At 39.7% G+C, this 20,984-nt stretch overlaps 1 protein-coding gene across 6 annotated transcripts in view; it reads right to left on the minus strand.

Annotated features, from left to right (window-relative positions):
- ZFAND6 (zinc finger AN1-type containing 6) overlaps nucleotides 1–20,984 on the minus strand; it is a 34,742-nt gene that overhangs the window by 2,407 nt on the left and 11,351 nt on the right. For all 6 annotated transcript variants that reach the window (XM_032122562.1, XM_032122561.1, XM_032122564.1 and 3 more), the window contains 3 exons: nucleotides 7,098–7,267; nucleotides 6,039–6,150; nucleotides 3,864–3,964 (listed from right to left, as the gene is read on the minus strand). In XM_032122562.1, coding sequence (XP_031978453.1) covers nucleotides 3,864–3,964; nucleotides 6,039–6,150; nucleotides 7,098–7,248 — 364 coding nt within the window. In that variant the 5' untranslated portion in view covers nucleotides 7,249–7,267. The remainder of the gene's footprint in view (nucleotides 1–3,863; nucleotides 3,965–6,038; nucleotides 6,151–7,097; nucleotides 7,268–20,984) is intronic.

Genomic DNA, 20,984 nt, shown 5'->3' on the forward strand with positions numbered 1-20,984 from the left:
TGGGAGAGTACAAACAAGTAATGGTAGTATTTGCCTGACTCAGGTAAAAATAGAAGTTGGCTGGTTTCCTCAAGTATTTCCACATTCCTTACATTACAAAACAGAAATAGAAACAAAAAAACCCCAACTTCATTTCAAGAAGGGCAAAGAGCCAACCTCTGCCTACCAGACATAGCTACACCACAGCAGGACAAGTCTCCAGGGAGTAAGATACACAGAAGCTGGGAGTATCTGCAGCAAAGAACAAAAGCAAGCTCCAGCTGGGAGGAGTGTGGATGGAAGCAGAGCTAGAACCAGTGCTGTAAGGAAGGGAATACAACAGCAAGCTCAGACATTTGTCAGGGAAAAAGCTGCAGGCATCTCTGTGCAGCTGGACTTTTGTTTGTCAGAGACTGTCAGATGCAGTTCTGTGCTAGTTCTACGCCAGTTGACAGCTCTTCTGCATGACAAATCCAGTGGGGTTTTTCATGCGCTGCTATTCTGATCTTTTTTTTTTTTAAAGGAAAGGGCACTCACCACTTTTGCTATGTATCAAAACATTGTACTAAGCAACATCAATGGATAGTAAGATACCTGATAACCAGCAAAGACTTTGCCTGAGGGGACAGCATATTCCACAGGTTAATCTAGCAAAGATACTATTATACACAGTCTATTAAGTCCTTCTAAGTCACCACCTATGTTACAAGCACAGCTTCTCTTTGTCCTGAAATGTATAAAAATTCATAGTTTGCAAAAAAAAAAAAAAAAAGGAGGTTCAATGGCTTTAAATGGCTGTTACAGGGCACATTTCTGACTGGGGATAGCATCAGAAGGATTGCAAGGTAAGAACCATAATCAGCAAGGACTAAAAGAGGTGAGACAAATACCAGAAGGGGTAAGACTTACTCAAATGAACTTCTGCAGTTTTATACAAAACAGACATTGCAGTCTTAATTCATTAAGACATCGTCATGCCATGAGCTAACATTCTCCAGTCTGCATTTCCCGTTGTAGCAAAATCCAGTTACCTCAATGTAAGTTTCACTGAGAGCCTCTGTAACTATTAGCTAAATTTAGGAAAAACTGGCACTCTTCCCTGCATAACAAGGCTCTCAAACACCCTTACTTACATTTTCTTTGTGCGTATGGCTCTCACATTAAAAAAAGTTTAAAAATACTTAAGCGCTGCTGCTCAGTGTAGAACCGAGTGGGAAGATTCTTCTACTGCACCACAAGTCACTCTGTATCTACTGTAGTAACCATAAATTTTAGGTCTCAATTTGCTTTTGAATAGAAGCCAGAGATTTGAACCAAAATCCTCTATGATAATCACAAATATCCCAACCATGAGTTTTATTTTACGTCATCTTTAATGGTATGTTCATGGTATTTAATAACACTAAAGTTAAAAAAAATTCTGTTAGTCCCTATCTTAGGGCATCTGGGCTTTTTGCAGTGTTCCACAAGCACCATCATACAAACACTAGCTCTGAAGTCTAGACTTATTAACATATTCTAGAGTTTTCCTCTATTTCTTCTGCAATGCATAAGTCCAACAAAGACAACTCTGAACTGCTCTTTGGGAACTTTATCCCTTTGTAGTTTTAGCTTGACTGCAAACAGCAAGGACTGTTGCACACAGCTCAAGTCCCATTTATCTGTCTGCTTTAGAAAAGTAATAACAGTAATCTAAGAAAGATTAATTGTTCACCCAGTCTTTGGTTCAATGTTGTTGCAGCCTGGTAATTTCTGTTACATGGCAAGTTAAGGAGACCTCAGCTGAACACAATACATTAAGTTACACCAGCAGCATAGAACAATTCTCCTCAGAACAGACATTCCCAATAAGGCAAGATTTTATCTAAATAAATACTGACATTACTTCTCCTTTTGTTCCCCTACATCAACAGAAATACTATGAGACACACTTCACTCTGGGATCAACTAGCACATTGCCGGGACTTTATCTTTTTCTAAATGTTAGAAACTTAGGCAGTACTAAAAAAAACCACTTGGATTCACATGTTTGTATTACATTCTTGTCAGCAACCTAAAATTCAAATTCCAAAAAAAGGAGAAACTTTAGGATGCACAACTGTTAGAGCAATTCAATTAAATTCTCTCAGCATCCATTCTAAGCTGCTTTCCTTCCAAACTTATATTTTTCAAATCAAAATGCTTTAAAACTGGAAACACTACATTTCCTATGATTTTCAGTTACAGGGCAACACAGAAGGAACTCTTAAGGAAATAAGGCTGACCCTGCCAGAGAGTTATAAATAGGGATGGTAATTTAGAACTGCAACTATATGCTGGTGATGTTCTTAGTTTAGAAACGAGGGTACAAAGAAAAGGACAGAGGACACAGCTGAGTAATCTAAACACCTGATATAGGTTGATCCTTGAAAAACATACTGTAAAATGCAGATACGTCCCTAAATTCAAAGCTTCTGGTTGAGAAACCTCTTTTCTTCTCATAAGGAGAATGAGCTTGAGAGGTCGAGAATCAGAAGGAGCACAGATTTACCCAAATGGTTAAGGAGAAAGACATGCCTCTGAAAACCTGCTGCAAAAAGTCTTCTCACAGGCCCAAGTCACTTCACAGTGTAAGGGTCAATAAAGTAAAGTATTCCCTCTGCCTCCCAGCGAAAAGCCCGTAGAGGCACTGTCAAAACTGAGACAAGAGCTCTCAGCTCCAGAACACAAACTTCCTAACAGGCATTAGAGCGTATCTCTAGAACATATATTTTCAAGAGTAAACATGTTTCTAATAATTAACACCTCAAAGGTTAGTAAAAATGGTAAAAAAAGTAGAATTAAAATCTTCTCACAAGTTTATGTGACTAAGGAGATAGCCTTACTTGGCACAGTAGCTGAATAATGACTCTTATATTCCACCCTACAAAAAGGGATAGGTCAGGTTTAGAAAAGTATCTGAGAAGTGTAACTTTGATACCAGAGGTACAGTAGAAGAACTAATATTTAGAATGTTTAAGTGGAATTACATGTTGTATCTGTGAAAAACCTAAACTTCTGTGTTTAGACTAGTCCACAAAAAAATAATCCTCCCCACTAAAGCCTAAACTGTCTCAGTAGAAGGCAGAATATTTACTGTCTTACCTTTAAATACCTTTCATAATGTCTACAGGTTACCAGTCTGAGCACATTTTGTACACTATCTGGCATTTCTGCATTTCCTAAGAAATATTACTAATTTTTTTTTTAGTCTTAAGCTCTTAAAGTCTGCATTTAGAAAGAAAAAGGGAAAAAGAAACTTTATTTGTACCAGCAAGAAGAATTTTAGGCCAATATAGTTAAAATAACCTACTCAGCCATTTTCCTTCAAGTAAACATAACCTGTGGTTTGTTAATTTTATACTTGATAAAGTGAATTTCAGTAGTTCAAAATATTACACCACTACAGTTCCTAAGTAAAAGGTTCTTTTCTAGGTATTTCCTGTTCATAAAAAATACTCACCCTGTCTTGCAATGGCTGTGTCAAACACCCTCTATCACAAATATGCTCATAAGCTTCTGGTATGTGCTGTAAATGGTTACTCTGAGAAGTAACAGATACTCAAAACTCTACTTACATGTAATAGCCATGGCATACAACAGGATGTCCATTTACAATGTGCATTTCCAACACCAACTAACACACTTGTTTATGGCAGACACTGACCAATCACCAATTAAACATAAACATAAGGTTTCAGCTTGACTTGCCGTTCAAGAAAAGAAACTTTATCCTTATTTTGCCTTCTGACTTCACACAATATTTGGGTTTGAGAATCAGCCATCTCAAACAGGAGTGTATTAAGAACAGTCAAAGTTTAAAAAACATTATTCATAAATTCTGCCTCTGAAAACTAGGCACCAACCTTGCAACTCTTCTGTCTCAGGTACTGTTTTGTCCACGGCCGTACTATCCGGTTGGGATGATGCTACGGTTTCTGTTAAAAGTGACTGACTTGACACAGGGCTGGGGGGCAAAAGAAGAAAGTTACAATTTTTATTATGCATTTCCACGTTCTTTTCCTGTAAGAGATACATTAGGGCACCTCCTGATGAAGTATCCCAGAACTTTTCACTCTGAAGCTGTTTCTGTAGCCACTTAGAACAGCCACAATCTGAACTGACACAAAAGGTAAACATTTTTTTAAATTCATATTGAATGCAATAAAACAGTTCTACTACAAAAAAGGAAGAACATTTTGGGTGGTTTGGCATACCATCATTCCACACAGAAGCAACAATGCAACATTCAATATGCAAGGATCTTTATAACATAAGTCAGCAAGATAATTGTAGAGGAGCTACTTTCAGTGTTCTGGTGATATGAACAAGAAAATTGCAGCATGTCAATGTTTCCAGTAATAAAAAGCTGCAGCAGCTGCACACAGAACCCCTTGGATTTTCACAGTGTAAAGTGGTGCAGGCAAAACTTCCCAATCCTTTGGCCATACTGCTAAATCACAGCATGGCTGAACACTCACCAATGAACACCCCGAGCAGCTGAGAGAGAGCAATTCAACACTAGCAGTCACTCCCAGACAAGCTGCTCATCCAGCAGCTCTCCTATGGAACAAGACAGAGCTCAAGCCCCAAGCAAGAGGTAGCACTATCTCATTTGCATTGTTTTTTTTCTTCCTTTTCACTGAGGGAATTCACTCTGAAGGCAAAGCCCAGCAGCCCATGAACCAGCACTCCATGGCACAACCAGAGCACTGGAGTCACAATTTTAATTGTCAAGAACTGCATGCAGGTCTCGAGCTGCCTGTCTGGCCACCTGCAAAAGGACACTGTCAATTTAATAGATCTGTCCTTAGAGCATCGTAATTCTGAGGTATTTCCAGAGACTGAAGTTGAATTCCTGCTTTTTTATTTTGGAAAAAAAACCCAAGCAAGTGACACTGATTTTTCTGAAGTGCAAGTCCAAGAGGACTCACTTCTCCTGCAGACAGTAATCAAGCCAGTGATCAGTGAAGTACTTCTGCTCTTTCATGACTTTATTGAAGTTGTGAGAGAACAAAGGCAAGGCACCGTAATTGGTTCACATCTGTGCATTGACCTGGATGAACTTTTTTTTTTTACACATACCAGAAGAGTTGTTTCAGGGTAAGATATGTATTTTCTAGCCCAACTAGAAACCTCAGAATGGAAAGACTAAATATAGCATCAAGCATGGCACCTAGCTCTCAGTTCATATGCAGGATCCAAGCATGAGATAACACCTCCCATAAAAAGATAGAGAGCAGAAAACAGTCTGAGCAGAATCAGTCAGCAGTAACTGATGAAATCGCCCTCAGCCTGTGTTTTGCTACATTCATTTTTCTAAAGAAAAGTTGAAATGAGTATTACTACAAGTTAGCTTCCATGGTATGTAACACACTAACACTTTTCACTCAAAAAATTTCCAAAGCACTTAAGTTGCTGTTGGTTGTGTCATTCTAAACTGAAATGAAGCACTAAATATAAACAAATATTTAGCTTTTACAAATGGAGAACACTTAGTAAGTCTGAGTGATTTACAAGAGGACATTATGTATCCTTGAATAATCCTGATGGAAATTACTTGCTTAATAAGAGATCAGTTCAGTAGCACAACTTGTACCAAGACTTGTATCTTTCCCCTGTTCTAGTACTCTCCACTCTTTGTGAAGCAACTGGCTTGTTAACACATTATCATACATTTATTTATGAGAGCTCTAGTAAACAGCTCTCTGCCATTTTACAAAATCCTCAAATTTCTAAGATGAAAAGAGTTCTCCTTTGGTAAATGTATAACTACAAGTTGTGGAATCAGAAGAGCAGCCAGATAAATCTCTGTAGAACAGAAGCTGGCAACTTCTATTTGAGGTTAAATTCTAAAGACAAATTTCCATTTGAATGCCAGATGAAGCCCTGACATCCCATGCTTTAAAGTCAGCACTGAAATCTTACACCTTTTCCTAATCCTGGTTCCAGCATTTAATTATGCAGGATCAGTACACTTCATTTAATCATTTTGACACAGATTTTTCTGTAAAGACACAGAGCACACCGAAGTGTCTTACCTTGGCTGCATAGATGGAGTCGATGTGGAATCTAAAGTGGACTGAGTTTCCTGGGCACTGCCCTCTGTGCACTGGACCGGTAAGGACTCGGTGATACTACTGACAGAGGCTGCTGCAAGACACACACCCATGGAAAATGTGTTATGCTACTTCCTGGGACTACAACAGTTACACACCGAAATCACTCTTCAACCCCTGCGACACCAGTCAAGAAAGTAATTGGATCTCTGCCTACACCATAATGAAATGTAATTTAAAAAAAAAAAAAAAAACACACATTATGTTTGGCCATATTTTGATCTCATTCCAGCCCCAGGCCCCCAGAACTTACACTGCAGAAAATTTTGAAGCTGGAGTTTTAAAATAGTTATTATTTTTGCTAATTAAAGCATCTGCAAGCAGCTTTCTCAGCATAAACTGCAGTATTCTGACATGAGAAGTTGGTGGTTTGTTTAAAAAACCAAGATGGATCTGTGAGAACACCAGTGTAACATCCTAATGCCAACTCCAGATGCATTTTGAAGGTGTAGAACCCAGATCCTCAGATTTCAATAGAAGCTATTGCTTCAGTTTAAAAGGTCAGGTTGTAGGAAAGGCGACAGTACACGGGGCACTGGGCCAAAAAGAACAGAAAGTATATGAAGTTAAGGAGAAACTATCAAGTGTTTACAGGTTAATCCTTCAGCATGAGGCTGCAGAGACAAAATACCTGTACTTTTAAATGCTTTTCACAAACATTCCCCAAGATCAATCCTATCTCTACACTCAGTAATTCCAGGAAAAATATGTTGGCATAGTGTTTTTCTGCATTTTTCCATCTTCAAATCAGAAACACTCGAATACAAAAGGTATTAGTGAGAGTCTACTTCTGAGCAGATTAGTGGCAGCACAGTTACATTATGAGCATTCCATCCAAGCTCATTCTGCACGGTAAGATGCTGGAATGAAATGGTTTGCACTAATGGTCCAACAATCAGTATTTGGACATGGCCATGAAGCTGCTGCCTGCTGTGTGTCAGGTTGAGCTGTTCACACACGTGTACAGACGGTGTTACTTACCAGGAGGGCTAATTCTACCATTACTGTTCTGCCTTTGAAGGTGCTCTTTGTAGCACACTGAACACATGCCATTTGTGCGAGGATTCCCGTAAAATCCGCAGCCAGTGGAACAAAGCATAGGCACTTGGCTACGGTTAGTTTCTTGAGCCATTTTCCCTTCTTCTATAAACCTGAAATTGATACAGACAACCCAGTATTTAGAGGCCTGAGAAAACCCTTCTTTTACAGCTGACATTTGAAAATCTGGAATTTCCTATAGCTCAGCAAAAAGACCTTCCAGAAAAAATGCCTTGTGGGTAACTTGGTGCCCTTTCCCAAAAAGTCTAAAAAGTCTGCCCAATAACGCAAGTACAGTCATATGTAGGCTTTACATTACCCACCCTCAGCCCCACCAACTTATTTTTGATATACACCCCGCAAAGAAAAGTAATTTTAGCAAATATTGGAACTATTACTGCTTCTAGCAGTCAGGTAAGGGGAAGAGGGGAGAGGGACACTTATGCTGAAACCTGAACACCTGACACTGTGCATGAGAACTGTAAAATAAAAGACAAGCATAGTAATACAGACTTACTTGCTGCATAGTAATTATAATTAACAACAGTCACATGAATTCACATGTCACTGTGTCATTAGTGAAAGACAACATAACTGCTTACCACAAACCCTGTATTATGATTTTTCACACACTGAAAAAATCACCCTTTCAGTCAAAAATATTAGACCAGGTACACATAACCATTTATTTATAAATTATGTGTGAAAATATAACAAAAATGAGAAGTAGAAGATACATGAGTCGCCTCATTATTTAACATCCTTAAATTTGGTTTTCATTAAAACTGCATAATTTATTTTTTTCCCGTGGCTTGTATTAAAGTAAGTTTACAGATATTTGCAAGATATTACAAGAAGATTACAACAAATTACCATTTCCATCAGTGTTCTGAGGTTCCTAACTATTATCAAGTGGTCTAACTTGCAAATCATTTCTGTCACGTCACTGCATGAGATAAAATCAGTTTCCATTTTTCCCACATCCATAAATATACAACTGCCCTTTTTTTACCGATTTTCAAAGAAAAAACAGCTTCTCATTAAGAAACTAGGTATATCAAGGTATCAATTATTTAACTCAAGATCAACTTAGGTCTACCATTTCCTGATTAAAAAGTAAGCTGAAGCATAGGTAATTTTAATTCTTGCAAGTCAAGCCAAAGATAACCAATATTACTGAAAAGAAAAAAGAAAAAAAAAAAAAAATCAATCTTGCAAGTAACATCAGTATACATTTCAAACAGAAAAAAAAAACAGAGGGAAAAGGCTTTCAAGATCGTTGAATACTTCACCAAGTGCCACGTTATAAAACTAGATTAAACCACAGTAAGAAGTACCACAGTAAAAAAGACTTCCTTTTACATAAGAGGTATTTGAAGCCAAACACAAACAACTTTCCCATTATTTTGTTTCCAGAGAAATCTCATCTCCTCTCACACCCACATCCACCCCATTTTGTTTTTATTTCCCCAAAACATATGAAATTGATATCAAGAGCAAACCTCTGGGTTGCAAAGCCAACAGCAACACAGAAACAAGTCACGTCTTCTGCTCACAGCAATAAGGTACTCTATGGATGAGGAAGTATTCAAGATTTAAGACAAGGAAGATGTACAGGCAGGAAGACAACCAAAATCTGATAGCATCTTTTTCAGCTCTTCAACCTGCAATTAAGCTTATTTCAGCTGTTGACTGCACTCCCCCACCCCGACAGAGAAGCACTTGCTTTTGACATACAAAGCCCCCATTGACCTCACATGACAGCTAAATTTGATTTTTGCTGAAGTACTGTACTTGTAGTTGAAAGAACACTTTCATTCCTGCCTTTCTCCAGACAGTCTTTCAGAATGAAACTGCAAGTAGTGCAGGTGGAATTTAATTCTTATGTTGGGCCCAACATTCAGAGAAGCCATTTCAGGGGAGAGCAAATGAACACAAGTTTTCTGTGCTTTGGTAACCAGAACCAATTTAAAGCTGAAACCTTATGCATGTCACTCTTGGGATAGAATGTTTAAGATTGAAAGACTAATGAAAAACACTTTTGAGTGAGTATTTCAAGAGCTAATAGAGATTCAATGTCAAAATACAAGTATTAATCCTTTTAATTTTAGGCAGCAGCATATTAAAGAACCCTATGCTAACTTTCAGAAGGCACCATGATTGCCCTTCTGTTCAATACTAGCTTCAAGCAGCACACAGGAACTCAGTTAACAGCACCACCCACTGCTAATATTTCCCTACAGAACGTTGCTGAAGGGACCAGGTGCTAATGCAAACACAGAATAACAATCTCTAACATGGATGTAAAAAAAGACGTTTGGGTCCAATTCAATAAACAAACTGTGAAAGGTGCCCAAAGATGCCCAGACGAAAAACAAGAAAAGCTGGCCTCAGTTCCAGCTAAGCCAGTTCCCAAGCTCATTAACCAGTGGATCCTGTCACCCGTCAAAGCACAAGCCACTGGCATGAGGCTCCAGAACACTTCAATCTCCAAGGGGAAGTGCCAGGGATTCTTCTGAAGAGTTTTAATAAGGGCCACAGGAAGTGGAAGATCTTTCATTGGTTTCTAATATTCGAGAAATACAGTGAATAAGAGATAGGATCAAACTGATGCAATGTTATGAAGTCAAATGAGAACGTGCACCCAGACAACAAGTTCGAAGAGGGCAGTTGGCTATAATCCCCCTCACCCACACTATTAGTGCTGTGAGCTACCAAAAAAACCCACCAGGAAAAAAGGACCATCACCAACACAAAGTTTTCTGACAGTTCAGTGAGCTCAATCAGCTCACATGCAAAAACCCAAGTAGAAAGTCCAACACAAAGGAGAGCCTCTGGAACTGATGTGAGGGAGGACATGTGACCAGGAGGGACAACACATGTTTTAGCCACCTGTAAGCTGCTGGAATGGCTGAACTCATCTATTTGAACCCTAAAGCCACAAAATGCCAAACCAGTATAATAAGCTCTCCCATCCTTAGCCCTCCCTTTCAGTGCTCACATGCACCAAAATGAAACAAGGAAGTGATCAAACTTTAAAAAAAAAAAATCAACCACTTTACCTTGTGCCAATTAGTTTCAACACAGGTTGGTTTCTGAGCTCATTTGTCACAGGTGTGCTGTGTGGGCAGGAGACAGGGTCTAGCTAAAGACAAGCGTGGAAATGCCTGTTTAAGCAGAAGAGCAGGCTTGAAAAATTAAGAGAACCACTAGCCAAAAACAGGCATTGAAAACAGAACGAAAGAGACCCAAGTACTGGCAGTTCCTGCCAGTGCCACTGCACTTGAGCCATGGCTCTCCTGCACACGTGCACTCCCGCAGGAGGGCCAGGGCCGGATGACAGCACTGCCGCAGGGACTGCTCCTCCTCCCGCCTGGGCAGCGGGCAAACAGCGCGAGCAGAGCAGCCGGACTCTGCCCCATCGCAGCAAACATCAACAGAGAGAGATCGTGGAACAGATGTTTTTGGGGGAGGGAAGGACCTCCCATCAGCCCAGTTCTTGGCTCAGCTTCAGATGATTTTTGTTTCAAAACTGTCTGTAATTCTTCACCCAGGAAGACCCGCAGTATCACCGAGCCCAAACATCCAATAAAGCATTAAAGGCAGGCAGTCACTGCTGGAACAGTGCTGTGAGAGGGGCGAGCCTGCTCCCCCAGCTCCAGCCACTGCTGCCCCCCTGCTCCTGCCTCCAGCCACATCAGCTCAGCCATCTGATGGAAACAACACAAATATTTGTTCTAGTGCACTGGAGAGCTTGCTGATCTGATAGAAGATCAGCTCCAGAGAAATGACATACACTGTACAGGAAGTGACATGGCTAAAAATAGGACAACTTTTTAGGGGCAGCAAGCCCTTGCTGAGCATCAAGCCTACTGTAAAATAAATCCCAAGTGCATACACTACGCACATTTCAAAAATCCCAAGTGCATACACTATGCACATTTCAAAAATGGTCTCCTAAGCTTGGCTTCAGTATGACACTTGAAGCAGCTTCATAGATGAAGTGACAACAAGGTCTTGGGATCAGCATGACTACATGTATGTCCCCCTCAGTTTGAGGTGTCACAAAAAAAACGTGGACCTTGTCAAGCTCCTGGCTATGCCTCTGGGCTCTGCCTGTTCCCCCAGAGCTGTGCTTGCACAGCATTCACAGGGTAACGCTATGAATTCTGAAGGTTATTCTGAATGCAGATTTGATTTACCTTAAAGAAAAAACCCCTAAACAACAGAGCTCTTTACAGTATTTTAAGCACATTCCCTGCTTTGCTTTACAGTATAGTTGTATAACCAGTTGTACCAGCACTAATGAGAAGGAACAGACTTGAGGGAAGTGCAAGAGCCTTAAACAACTCCTCTCAGTGCAACCCCAAAACATCCACTTCGTTGAAGATTATGGAATAAACAGCTTCTTTTTGTATTAGCTAAAAATTGCTAAATTTCAGCTGAAATTACCTCTAACTGTTTTCTAAAATATATTTATTGCCACCAGAAGCATGGCAGCACACAGCTCTGCAAGCTAAGTCCTCCTTTTCCTACAAATAAGGTGCTTAAAATCTACCTGTTCCTGTTACTCCTGCAATACCTAACTTCATGCATCTAATCGTGCCCTCTTACTGCTGCTACAGGTCCTACCTCTCCTCCCTCACCACAGCACATCCTCAGAGTATTCCTCTCTGTACCAAGGAAAAAAATATGCAAAGGACATTCCTACAAAATGTATAGAGGTGAAGCTGTAGAAACACAAGAGCAGTGCAAATCTTTTGGACATCAAGTTCTCTGGAGAAAGAGACACGTCCTCCAGTACTCTGTAAAGCAAGTAACAAAATACTTGTGGACATCCCCTCCCCACAGAGCAGGCACTGTCTTCCTCCCCACCCAGCTTTCTTCATTTCCTTTTACTTAAAATGTGTACATGCCACTAGTTTCAAATAACCAATACCCTAACTTTATAGGCTTCAAATGTTAATCAGTAAGATCACAGAGAGCAGCATTTAGCAGGATTAAACACACAAGGTTTAGCAATAATCTCTTTCACCCCCCCATTCTCGACAAGAAAAAAAAAAAAAAAAATCCAGCACAGAAGCCAGCTCTCTCTTCATCTGTCTTCCCCAAAGAAAAAGGTCTCCTGCATACCAGTTATCATCATACTTCAAGTTGTGGCAAGGAAAACGAACAGATCCTTACATCCTGCAGTACAGTCTTGAGTTCTGCAAACACTTCTAAAATCTGTGACTGGTATGGGAAGGATCCCTCCCAAAAGCTAATGCTGAGACCACCCAAACAGCATTGTGCCTCAGCACCACAGCAGACGCTGTTTGAACCCTTCTGATGCCAGCTTTGAAACCGCTGCTCAAAGAGAAAGCAGAGCACTGAGTGTGAGCTACTCTTCACTGTCAAAATCAGCACACTGACAGTTTTACCTGACACTCACCTCAAATGATAAATCCAATTTTAGCAAGTGATTAAAATATTCCCTCCTCTGTCATAATCACCTTTATAAGGAAGCAGTTCAGCACTGAGTGAAGTAGCACCAATACTAATGGTCATTTTCTCTTTGCGCTAATGAAGCGAGGAAGAAACTGCAGAAGTGGTAACGTGTGCTGCTTAAACATACAAAGCTTCATTCCAGGCACAAATAAAGCAAGACACAAAGTTGGGCACACAAAAATACACTTCACTTTAGAGCGCATACTGGCACAGATATCCAATACCACCTGTACCACCATATGAAAAGGCATGCTGGTACAAAAAGCAATAAATAGGAAATGCATTTCCCTACAGTCTTATCAAAACAAAGGGTGAATAAAGGCTCAAGAGCAGAGTTCTGCTCCATCTTGCTGCAGAAGCTCCCAAAGCGCTGGCTGTGATCGAGGATACCGCTTCATAGTGGAATTTGCTGCTCAGATGTCCTGCTGGAAGCAGGACACTACTCAGGGTATAAAGCACTAGACTCACAGATTAATAGCAAGTTACAGAACAGTCCTGTTTTCTTTTACTCCATTGCTGTGTCCCAGAAAGCTCCAATTTACATTCACTGAGCAGTCATTTGTAGCTGCTTTAAGGCATTATCATGTCCCAGCAACTTGCTATGGAGCCAAGAAGAACTGGCAGATTTGAATAGGGGCCTCAGCCATTACAGCTCAGCTCAGCTTGCTGGTTGCAGTCAGACATGTCATTTCATCTTACAGCTCACCCTGGCTAAAGCACTGCAGCTGGTTCACATTTGCCAGCACAGCTACATGTGTAGCTACACTCTGACCCAGTTTCATCAGAATGCTTTGAGTTAAAAAAAGTGAATATGGTTAAGGACCAGCTATGCAAGCAGATCTGTAAGGGCAGCGACCTCTTTGTTCCTGTAGCAGCAGAACACACAGCTGCTGCATTTTTCAAAACATGGGAGTTCCAACTTCCTCAGCACCAAGAGAATCCATACATTTTAAACCGTTCCACTCATTCCACCGAGCCTCTGGTTTTCTTGCTGCTCACAACAAAGTTTTAAATTGTAATTTGAAGTAGAATTTATACAATGACTTCATAACAAAAACAAAATACTCAACACTAGTGACCAAAGACTCACATAAGATGTTCTCCTAACTCACTTGACAAGTCATTTAATATCTACTACATTCCTGTCTATTCCTGTTGAACAGCTTTTTATTTTTGTTTCTTGCACAGACTTATTTTAGGCCAAAATCAAGTACTTATACTAGACATTCCTAGCAGAAACTTTACAAAAAGATGGAAAGAGTTACGGAAGTCTTTTCTTCACTTCAAATTTTTAGTAGTTAGTAAGTTTAAATCCTTCCAAACAAAAATCAAAATATAAATAAAATTTGGACTCTTAAGAAAGCTGTATCTCAGATTTTAGTTGTCAGACTATGAAACAATCAGGCTAGTGGAAGAGACACACAGATGAGAGAAAGTGCCAACTCAGAAGTGGCAGATGGACAGAAAAAAGACAAAAGTTCAGGTCTTAGGAAGGGAAGGAATATTAGCAACTTTTGTAACTAATCTGAGCCAGAATATCATAAACCCAGGAACACCTGGCACAGACAAAGCCTCCAGTGTTAAAGTGTGTATGCTGCTAAGTACAGCTGACTGCTCTTGTACACAAGGTTACACGAGGAACAAGAGAACATTTCACTACAACCTCTTCACTCTTACTAAGCAAGAACAAAGATGCACAGATTCTACACTGGTATCAAGGAGATCACTGATAATAAGGACTCAGCTTTCCATGCTTGTCTACATACACTATTAATAGATGTTACTTTGAAACTGTAATTACTACTTGTGACCACGCTTAACCTTTGCAAAGCACTGATTACTGGAGCCAAAGATTAACTTCTGTAGAAGAGGTGGTACTACAGACTGTCATTCACCTCATGCAAACGCATCTAATTGCTTGCAGAGACCACTTAAAGTCTACAAACAAAACCAAGAAGTATAAACATTTTTCATATTGAATTTCCAAACTTTCTAGTATACTCAACACACCAAACAAAGGGCCAATTCCACAAAGTTTACTGTTTTACTGAAAATTAATTCAAAAAAATCCCAATAATTAACAAGCAATGTAAGAGGTACATTTTATTACCTAACAAGAGGAATCGTATTTTATTTATTTTGGATTTCAAAGAGGCAGAGTACAGGTAACAGGATTTTCATGGAAGTGTTGGAATTCCAGAAAGCTGCCACATAGAGCTACTAGTCTGATGATGGGTTTTTTTACAAGAATGACCACTGCTTTATGCTGGAGCATCTGCTAACTGCTGAGACACCTAAAAGATTAAGTGCAGCCTGTGTAAAAGACTGTATAAAGCCTTCAACACACCTATTTATCATGCATTTCAATTTGAGTCTAAACCAGCAAAATACAAGTCAAGATGGCAAAAGTTGTAGCTGTTTATACATTTAAGCCTGGACATTGGGACTTTCTAGTTCTAGGCTAACACTGCAGCACCACTAGAATTAGACCCCTACATATGACAGTATCCAAACTTCCTGAGATTCAAAGAAACATCATTTTTTCCTCTGACTTAGAAAACTTAAATACCTCTTATTTCCCAATAGCATAATACATTTGTAGGCAACCCAGTTCATTCAGCAAACTCCAGTCCAGAGCAGCACAGAAATGCTTTCAGAAAGAGCACCACCAGAATGTTCTAAGTTTCTGTCTCTTCAGTGATGATTATCAGAAAATCTAAGCTGACAAAGCTGCCTTTTTGGAGAAGTCAACCTGAAGGCAAGTGAAAACAACAAAACAAAACCCATCCACACCACGAAAGTCACTTCTTGGCTTCAAGAATAAAAACCAGCAAATAACCCTTGGAGCTGGACACGCTTGTTTACAGCAAGCCACTACAGGGACCTTCAATAAAGATAACTAGTTAAACATTAAAAGCACTGAGAACACCACATAACTATAGTTGTTCTGTACAAGGTAAAGACAATGTCTAATGAGTTATAGACAAAGAAAAGTGAACACAAGAAAAGGGTATCTCATGTGTTTCGGGAGGCTGGTTTTGATCTGGTATCCCTGGGAGAGGCATGGTGAGAGAAGTTCAAGAGGCATATCTGAGGAACACAGAGAGGACACTGGCCAGCCACCCCACTTGTGACACTGTCCTACCCAAAGCACTCCATGTCCATACACAAGCCAGAGAAGAGTGTTCTCCCCCACAAATATGAAGATGTACTTACGCAGTTTAGCCTCCCCAGATCACCCAAGATTTAAGGCAGACAGGCTGAGCAGGCCCATTTTTGGAAGATGGCTGTCTCTGAGACAAGACTGCCACAGAAACCTTGCATGAAGTTACACTTGTGACAGAATGTGCAGCTACTTTTAAAAGAGCACCCTTTTAGGGAATGCTTGCTCTGGCATCTCTGCTCAAGAGGAATAAAAATCAAACCATGTCAGTAATTGCTCATCAGCAGCTGGCTATGTCAGCTCACGTGGTTTCCATCATGTGTGGCTGAACTGGTGTCAAGCCGCACAAGTCACAGATATTGCTTGAGGAGCCCTTTTCTTTCCTCTGGAGTTTGTCCCATCTCATACCTGTATTTTGGCATTCAGGTCCTGCAGGAATCCTTGAGTTGCCCTTCCTATTTCTACACAACTCCATAAATGTAAGGTTTACTTGCAATCCGTCAGATTACAGAAACGCCTTCTTTCAAAATGCTCTAAAAAAGGTAAGAAAGCTCCTCTGAAACAGACCAGACAGGGCTGCATTCTGCTTTCTCTGGCATCGGATGTTGAAGCTGGCCATTTCAGAAATCAGAGGCTGTATAAAATCAGAATCAGGATATTCTAGAATTCTCTAAATTCCTTTAAAATACCAAGCCAAAAGGGATGCAGGAAAGCAACTCTATAAACTCTCTTTGGTGCTGTATTTTAAAACAGGTTTGACTTTACACACTGATGAGAAATAATCTGTAAGAAGGATTCAAACACTTACAAGATTACTCTCATAATTATTGGAAGAATAGATACAGATTCAGTAATCGCTTCTTTTGAGCTTCAGTGAATAAGTAATCTTCTCTCAATACAGCATAAGTTTCACTTATTTTAAGCATATCAAACCCAGAAGAGATAAAAGCCGCTTTAACACGAGTTCCCAAAATAGACAGCTTCTTGTTAACAAAACACCTGTTGCTGAGAACTGACAGTAAGCACAAAACATATTATAATTTGTTTTTATAAACAGCACTATGTAGAATTTTAATTAGCTTATAATGCCACAGTTCTATGTGGGCCTAATGCTAAGGGAGCTCCTTCCCTAATATCGGGGCTCCTATGCGTTAATAAATAAAACTGTCATCACTTCTGGCTAGGGCATCTTCAATTCAGCTTAACTTCCAAAAACACTGTGATTATCATGCATGATGTGTAGTTCTATTTAGAATTAAGCACTATGTCTAATTTAAGTGTGCAAAATTATACAATACCCTTACTGTGGTTTGATGGGGAACTCAACCTAAAGCTAGAGCCTGACCAAAGAAAGAGGGTATGTAAGGACAAGTTTTGAGCAGAAGAGGTATAAGTACAACGTTCCCTTTGGCAAAGCTGCATTCCTCATCTCTTGCAATACACTTAAATTTAGTCAAGGGACTCAAAGGTATTACTTTGTTTTAACCCCAATGCTATTCTAGGGGGTTTTTTTGCTGCTTTTTTTATCCCTTAATTATTATTTCAATCACTGGGGAAGCCAGCTTACATGATCCCAAACAAATTACATGTAGTATGTAGATGTCTACATTCTAAAACTCACCACCCTGCACAAAGCATAGGAAAATATTACACAGGTGATCAGCAGCTGCCATGTTGGGACAACTGCTATTTATCCATCACTTTACTATACTGTCAAGTTTCACTGAAGATATGAACAGACCAACTGGTCCCACTCTGAAGTTTTGCATCTTTCCTTAGCTTCCTCTCAGCTATCCCTTTACACTGCCTGAAACAATGGAGCGTGTAAACATCCAACTTCAACCTATACATGTCCATTCAGTATCTATTTACATGCAACTAATGCAATGGTTTCGTGATACAGGTAATTTGGGCTGTAGATACCTCGGTCACAGCGTTGCTGGGACAGAACTGATCTACCCCCCGAAGACTTCATTCTTCAAAAGCTTGGACTGGCTCTCATATCTGGTTTATGGTGCAGCTCTGTGCCAGAAGAGTCAAAGGTAACAGCACACTGCAGGAGGAAGGTGAACCTACCAGGTCAGTAACAGAACTGAAATTTAAGGCATAGCCTCACTTAGAGCTTAAGCCAAGGAAAAATGCACACATCACCAGGAGGTCAAAGTGAGAATTAGTAAGAGTTGCCTTAACTATCCAAGCACTAAGTTAATAGATAAGCAGCGAGGAAATTATCAGAAATTTGCAATGAGACACTCTCCCTTCTGAAGGTTTCCAAAAGTACACCACCTACTCAGATGGAGAGGTCACTGCTTAAGAAAAGCTTAAAAAAATACTGGAAGTAACTTGATTGAGGACAACTGGCATTTCTTCCCCCACTGCCATCATGGAACAAAAAATAGTTTTTTACACTTCTTCCCTAAGCCCATACAGAACAGACTGTACGTATTTCAGTTTCTCATCTGAGGAGAAAGCCAGAGCTGACAGCTTTCAAGTAAGAGTCTGCATTGCAAACATTGTGCTTTAATCACTAGGGCATCCTTTTTACCTACAAATACTCCAGTTACAACTCTGTGAACTGCCCTCCTGATAACCAAGTCTGTTATTCATTCTGTTTCCAAACAAGATTCCCCTATGCGAGCACACATTTGTAGTACAATATCTCCCCCACACACTGTCCAGAACAGTTAGATCAGCAAGTTAAGAACACAATCACCTAAAAATAGCATGGCTGGATGCCACTGTCTCCCCAGTTATTACTATGCTACCTTTGTACAGAGTTCTTGTCTACAATTCTACATGGAAAAATAAAGCCATAAATGGCTTTACAAGAGGGACTTGTAACCAAAAAGACCAAGCTGTTAAGTAGGGCCATGGGATTTCCCCTTTTTCCTCAAGCCACATAAACAGAAATTTACATTTTTAGAAGCATTTTGAACAATAACTCCTGAAGTAGATCAAATTTCTATTTTTATTCTCTTGCCATAGCGATTGTATTCTGCCAGAGAACAGATTGACACATGACAAAGTAACAGCACTTTCTAGAGAAAGAAAAGTTCATGATATAAAGGAAAAGTACACAAACAGAAAAATGCAGGCCAGATCTCCAATTATTTTGCTTGCCATATTAAAGCCAGTACCACACTTCAGAAGGGATAAAAAGGAGGGGGAAAAAACCCTGCTCACAGGATATTGAGCTTCAACTGTCAACAATGTGTGGCTTTCTATCATGATGCTCATTCCCTTCCATTCACAAACTATGGCCTAAAGGGCTTCTATCAGGAAACAATGGAAAAAAGAACAAAGTATTTTCCTTTTTATTATGGTACCAGGTCAGAAACAGGAGGGCCATCAGCAAGAACAAGGCCCTTTAGCTTGGCCTAAGGATGCAGGCACAAGCACAGCAGCTTAAGTTACGCTGATTCCACAAGTACAGCGTCCTCACTATGGCTTGGAAAAAAGCCCAGTGCCCTTACACTGTCTCCCAGAAATCCCTTCTGTCTCAGACTGCTTTTGTGAAGGCAAAAATCCACACACAACTGTTGAAGAATATTTGTATCCCTTACATTAAAAAAAAAAAAAAAAAATCACTAATTTTAACCCATAACCCTGGGTTTTAAAAACCAACTGTCCCATTTTAAAACTAACTTGATGCTGCTCAAGAAAACCCAGTAACACTGCAATGCACATTTTACACTGCATATGCCACCCTGTGTAAGGTCACCAGGCTGAGCTTTCAGGCCACACAGAAACATTTCAATAAATTCTTCATTTCAGGCCTTGACAGTCTGAGAAATTAAAGTGTCAGAGCTGCAGGAAGGACACAGGTATTATTCAGAGCAGACTGATGTTCCAGCCATTCTGATTGTGTAGTGTGGGATCTGAGGATGAAGACAGAAGGATAAGTAGGTAGCAACTAATCAGGGATTTATTTATATACAGAATGACTAGGTATAAACTTAAGACCATGGGTCACAGTCACATTATGACTTTGCAGAATAACAAGCTAATTCCTGCAGGAAGAGACAAGGCAACAGCCAGAACTTTACAGATACCAAGTAAGAAAAAAGCAAATGCAGAAAGGCAACAAAATCAACCAAGTGACCAGAGTGTGAAATAAGATTTTTTTGTTGTTATACTGAAGAAAAAAATTAAAGCTAATTAATCCATTGCTATGCACAGAAGTTTTAAATCACTTTTAAATGCACTCAAAACACCAAATTTGAGTGGACTTATTAAGAAGGCAGCAAAGTCATGCCCAGCTGCCAGACCATTCTGCAACAAATCAAACACTCCTTTATCTCAGGACTAGCCTTAGCCCCTGCATGGTTTGTCACACACAGCTGACAATTTATTTGTTATGTAACTAATAATAATACACTTACCTTGACCTATTGTTACTAACGCTGCATTCCTCCTCTCCCAGGATACTTTAAACAAACCCCATGAAAATATGCTGATACTCAAAACAATTCTACTGAGCAATTCTAAAGTCTCTTCCCTGAAAAGCATTTCAGGTAAGTCCTTCCACGCTGTCACAATTTTTTCCCCTTTCTTTGCAAGTTAGTAATCAAGTGCTTTGGTACTGTAGAACACTAAAATAAATACTTTTCTTGTCACTTTTCACCTGGAGAACAACATTTGTTTGTTAACTAATTCTAATTAATACCTACAAAATCACTTTACTTAAGGACTTGACACCAATATCCAACAGCATATCATACTAGTATAGTATTTGGATAGCATAATCCCAACACGAGAAGTCTGGTGAAATTCACTTAGAAAACTCTCCTATATCAGCAACTAAAGCTACCCCATAAGCATCTTACCTGATTCTGAAGGAACTGGGCAAGGAGAGCAATCTCCAAACCTTTCAGTTTAACAGTCACAATCACTACTTTTGCCCCACCTTGATAATGATGCAGATCCCAACCCAAGGTCATCCTGTTGCACAGAAAACATTCTGATACATGACAACATTGCATTACGGCCTTGATTATAAATGATTTTAGAGTAACATGTTAAATTCATACAAGGGATAGTAGAGAAACAATCTTGTCCTTCTTTGCAGTCCCATATCTCTCCTGCCACCTCATCCTTGAAACCAGCATGATCAACAACTCCTTGAATGTTTTCTTCTGACAATCTAAATTAGAGATAGCCTTCTGTATAAAATGCATTAA

The sequence above is a fragment of the Corvus moneduloides genome, chromosome 13, assembly GCF_009650955.1.
Source record: "Corvus moneduloides isolate bCorMon1 chromosome 13, bCorMon1.pri, whole genome shotgun sequence".
NCBI classification, from domain to species: domain Eukaryota; kingdom Metazoa; phylum Chordata; class Aves; order Passeriformes; family Corvidae; genus Corvus; species Corvus moneduloides.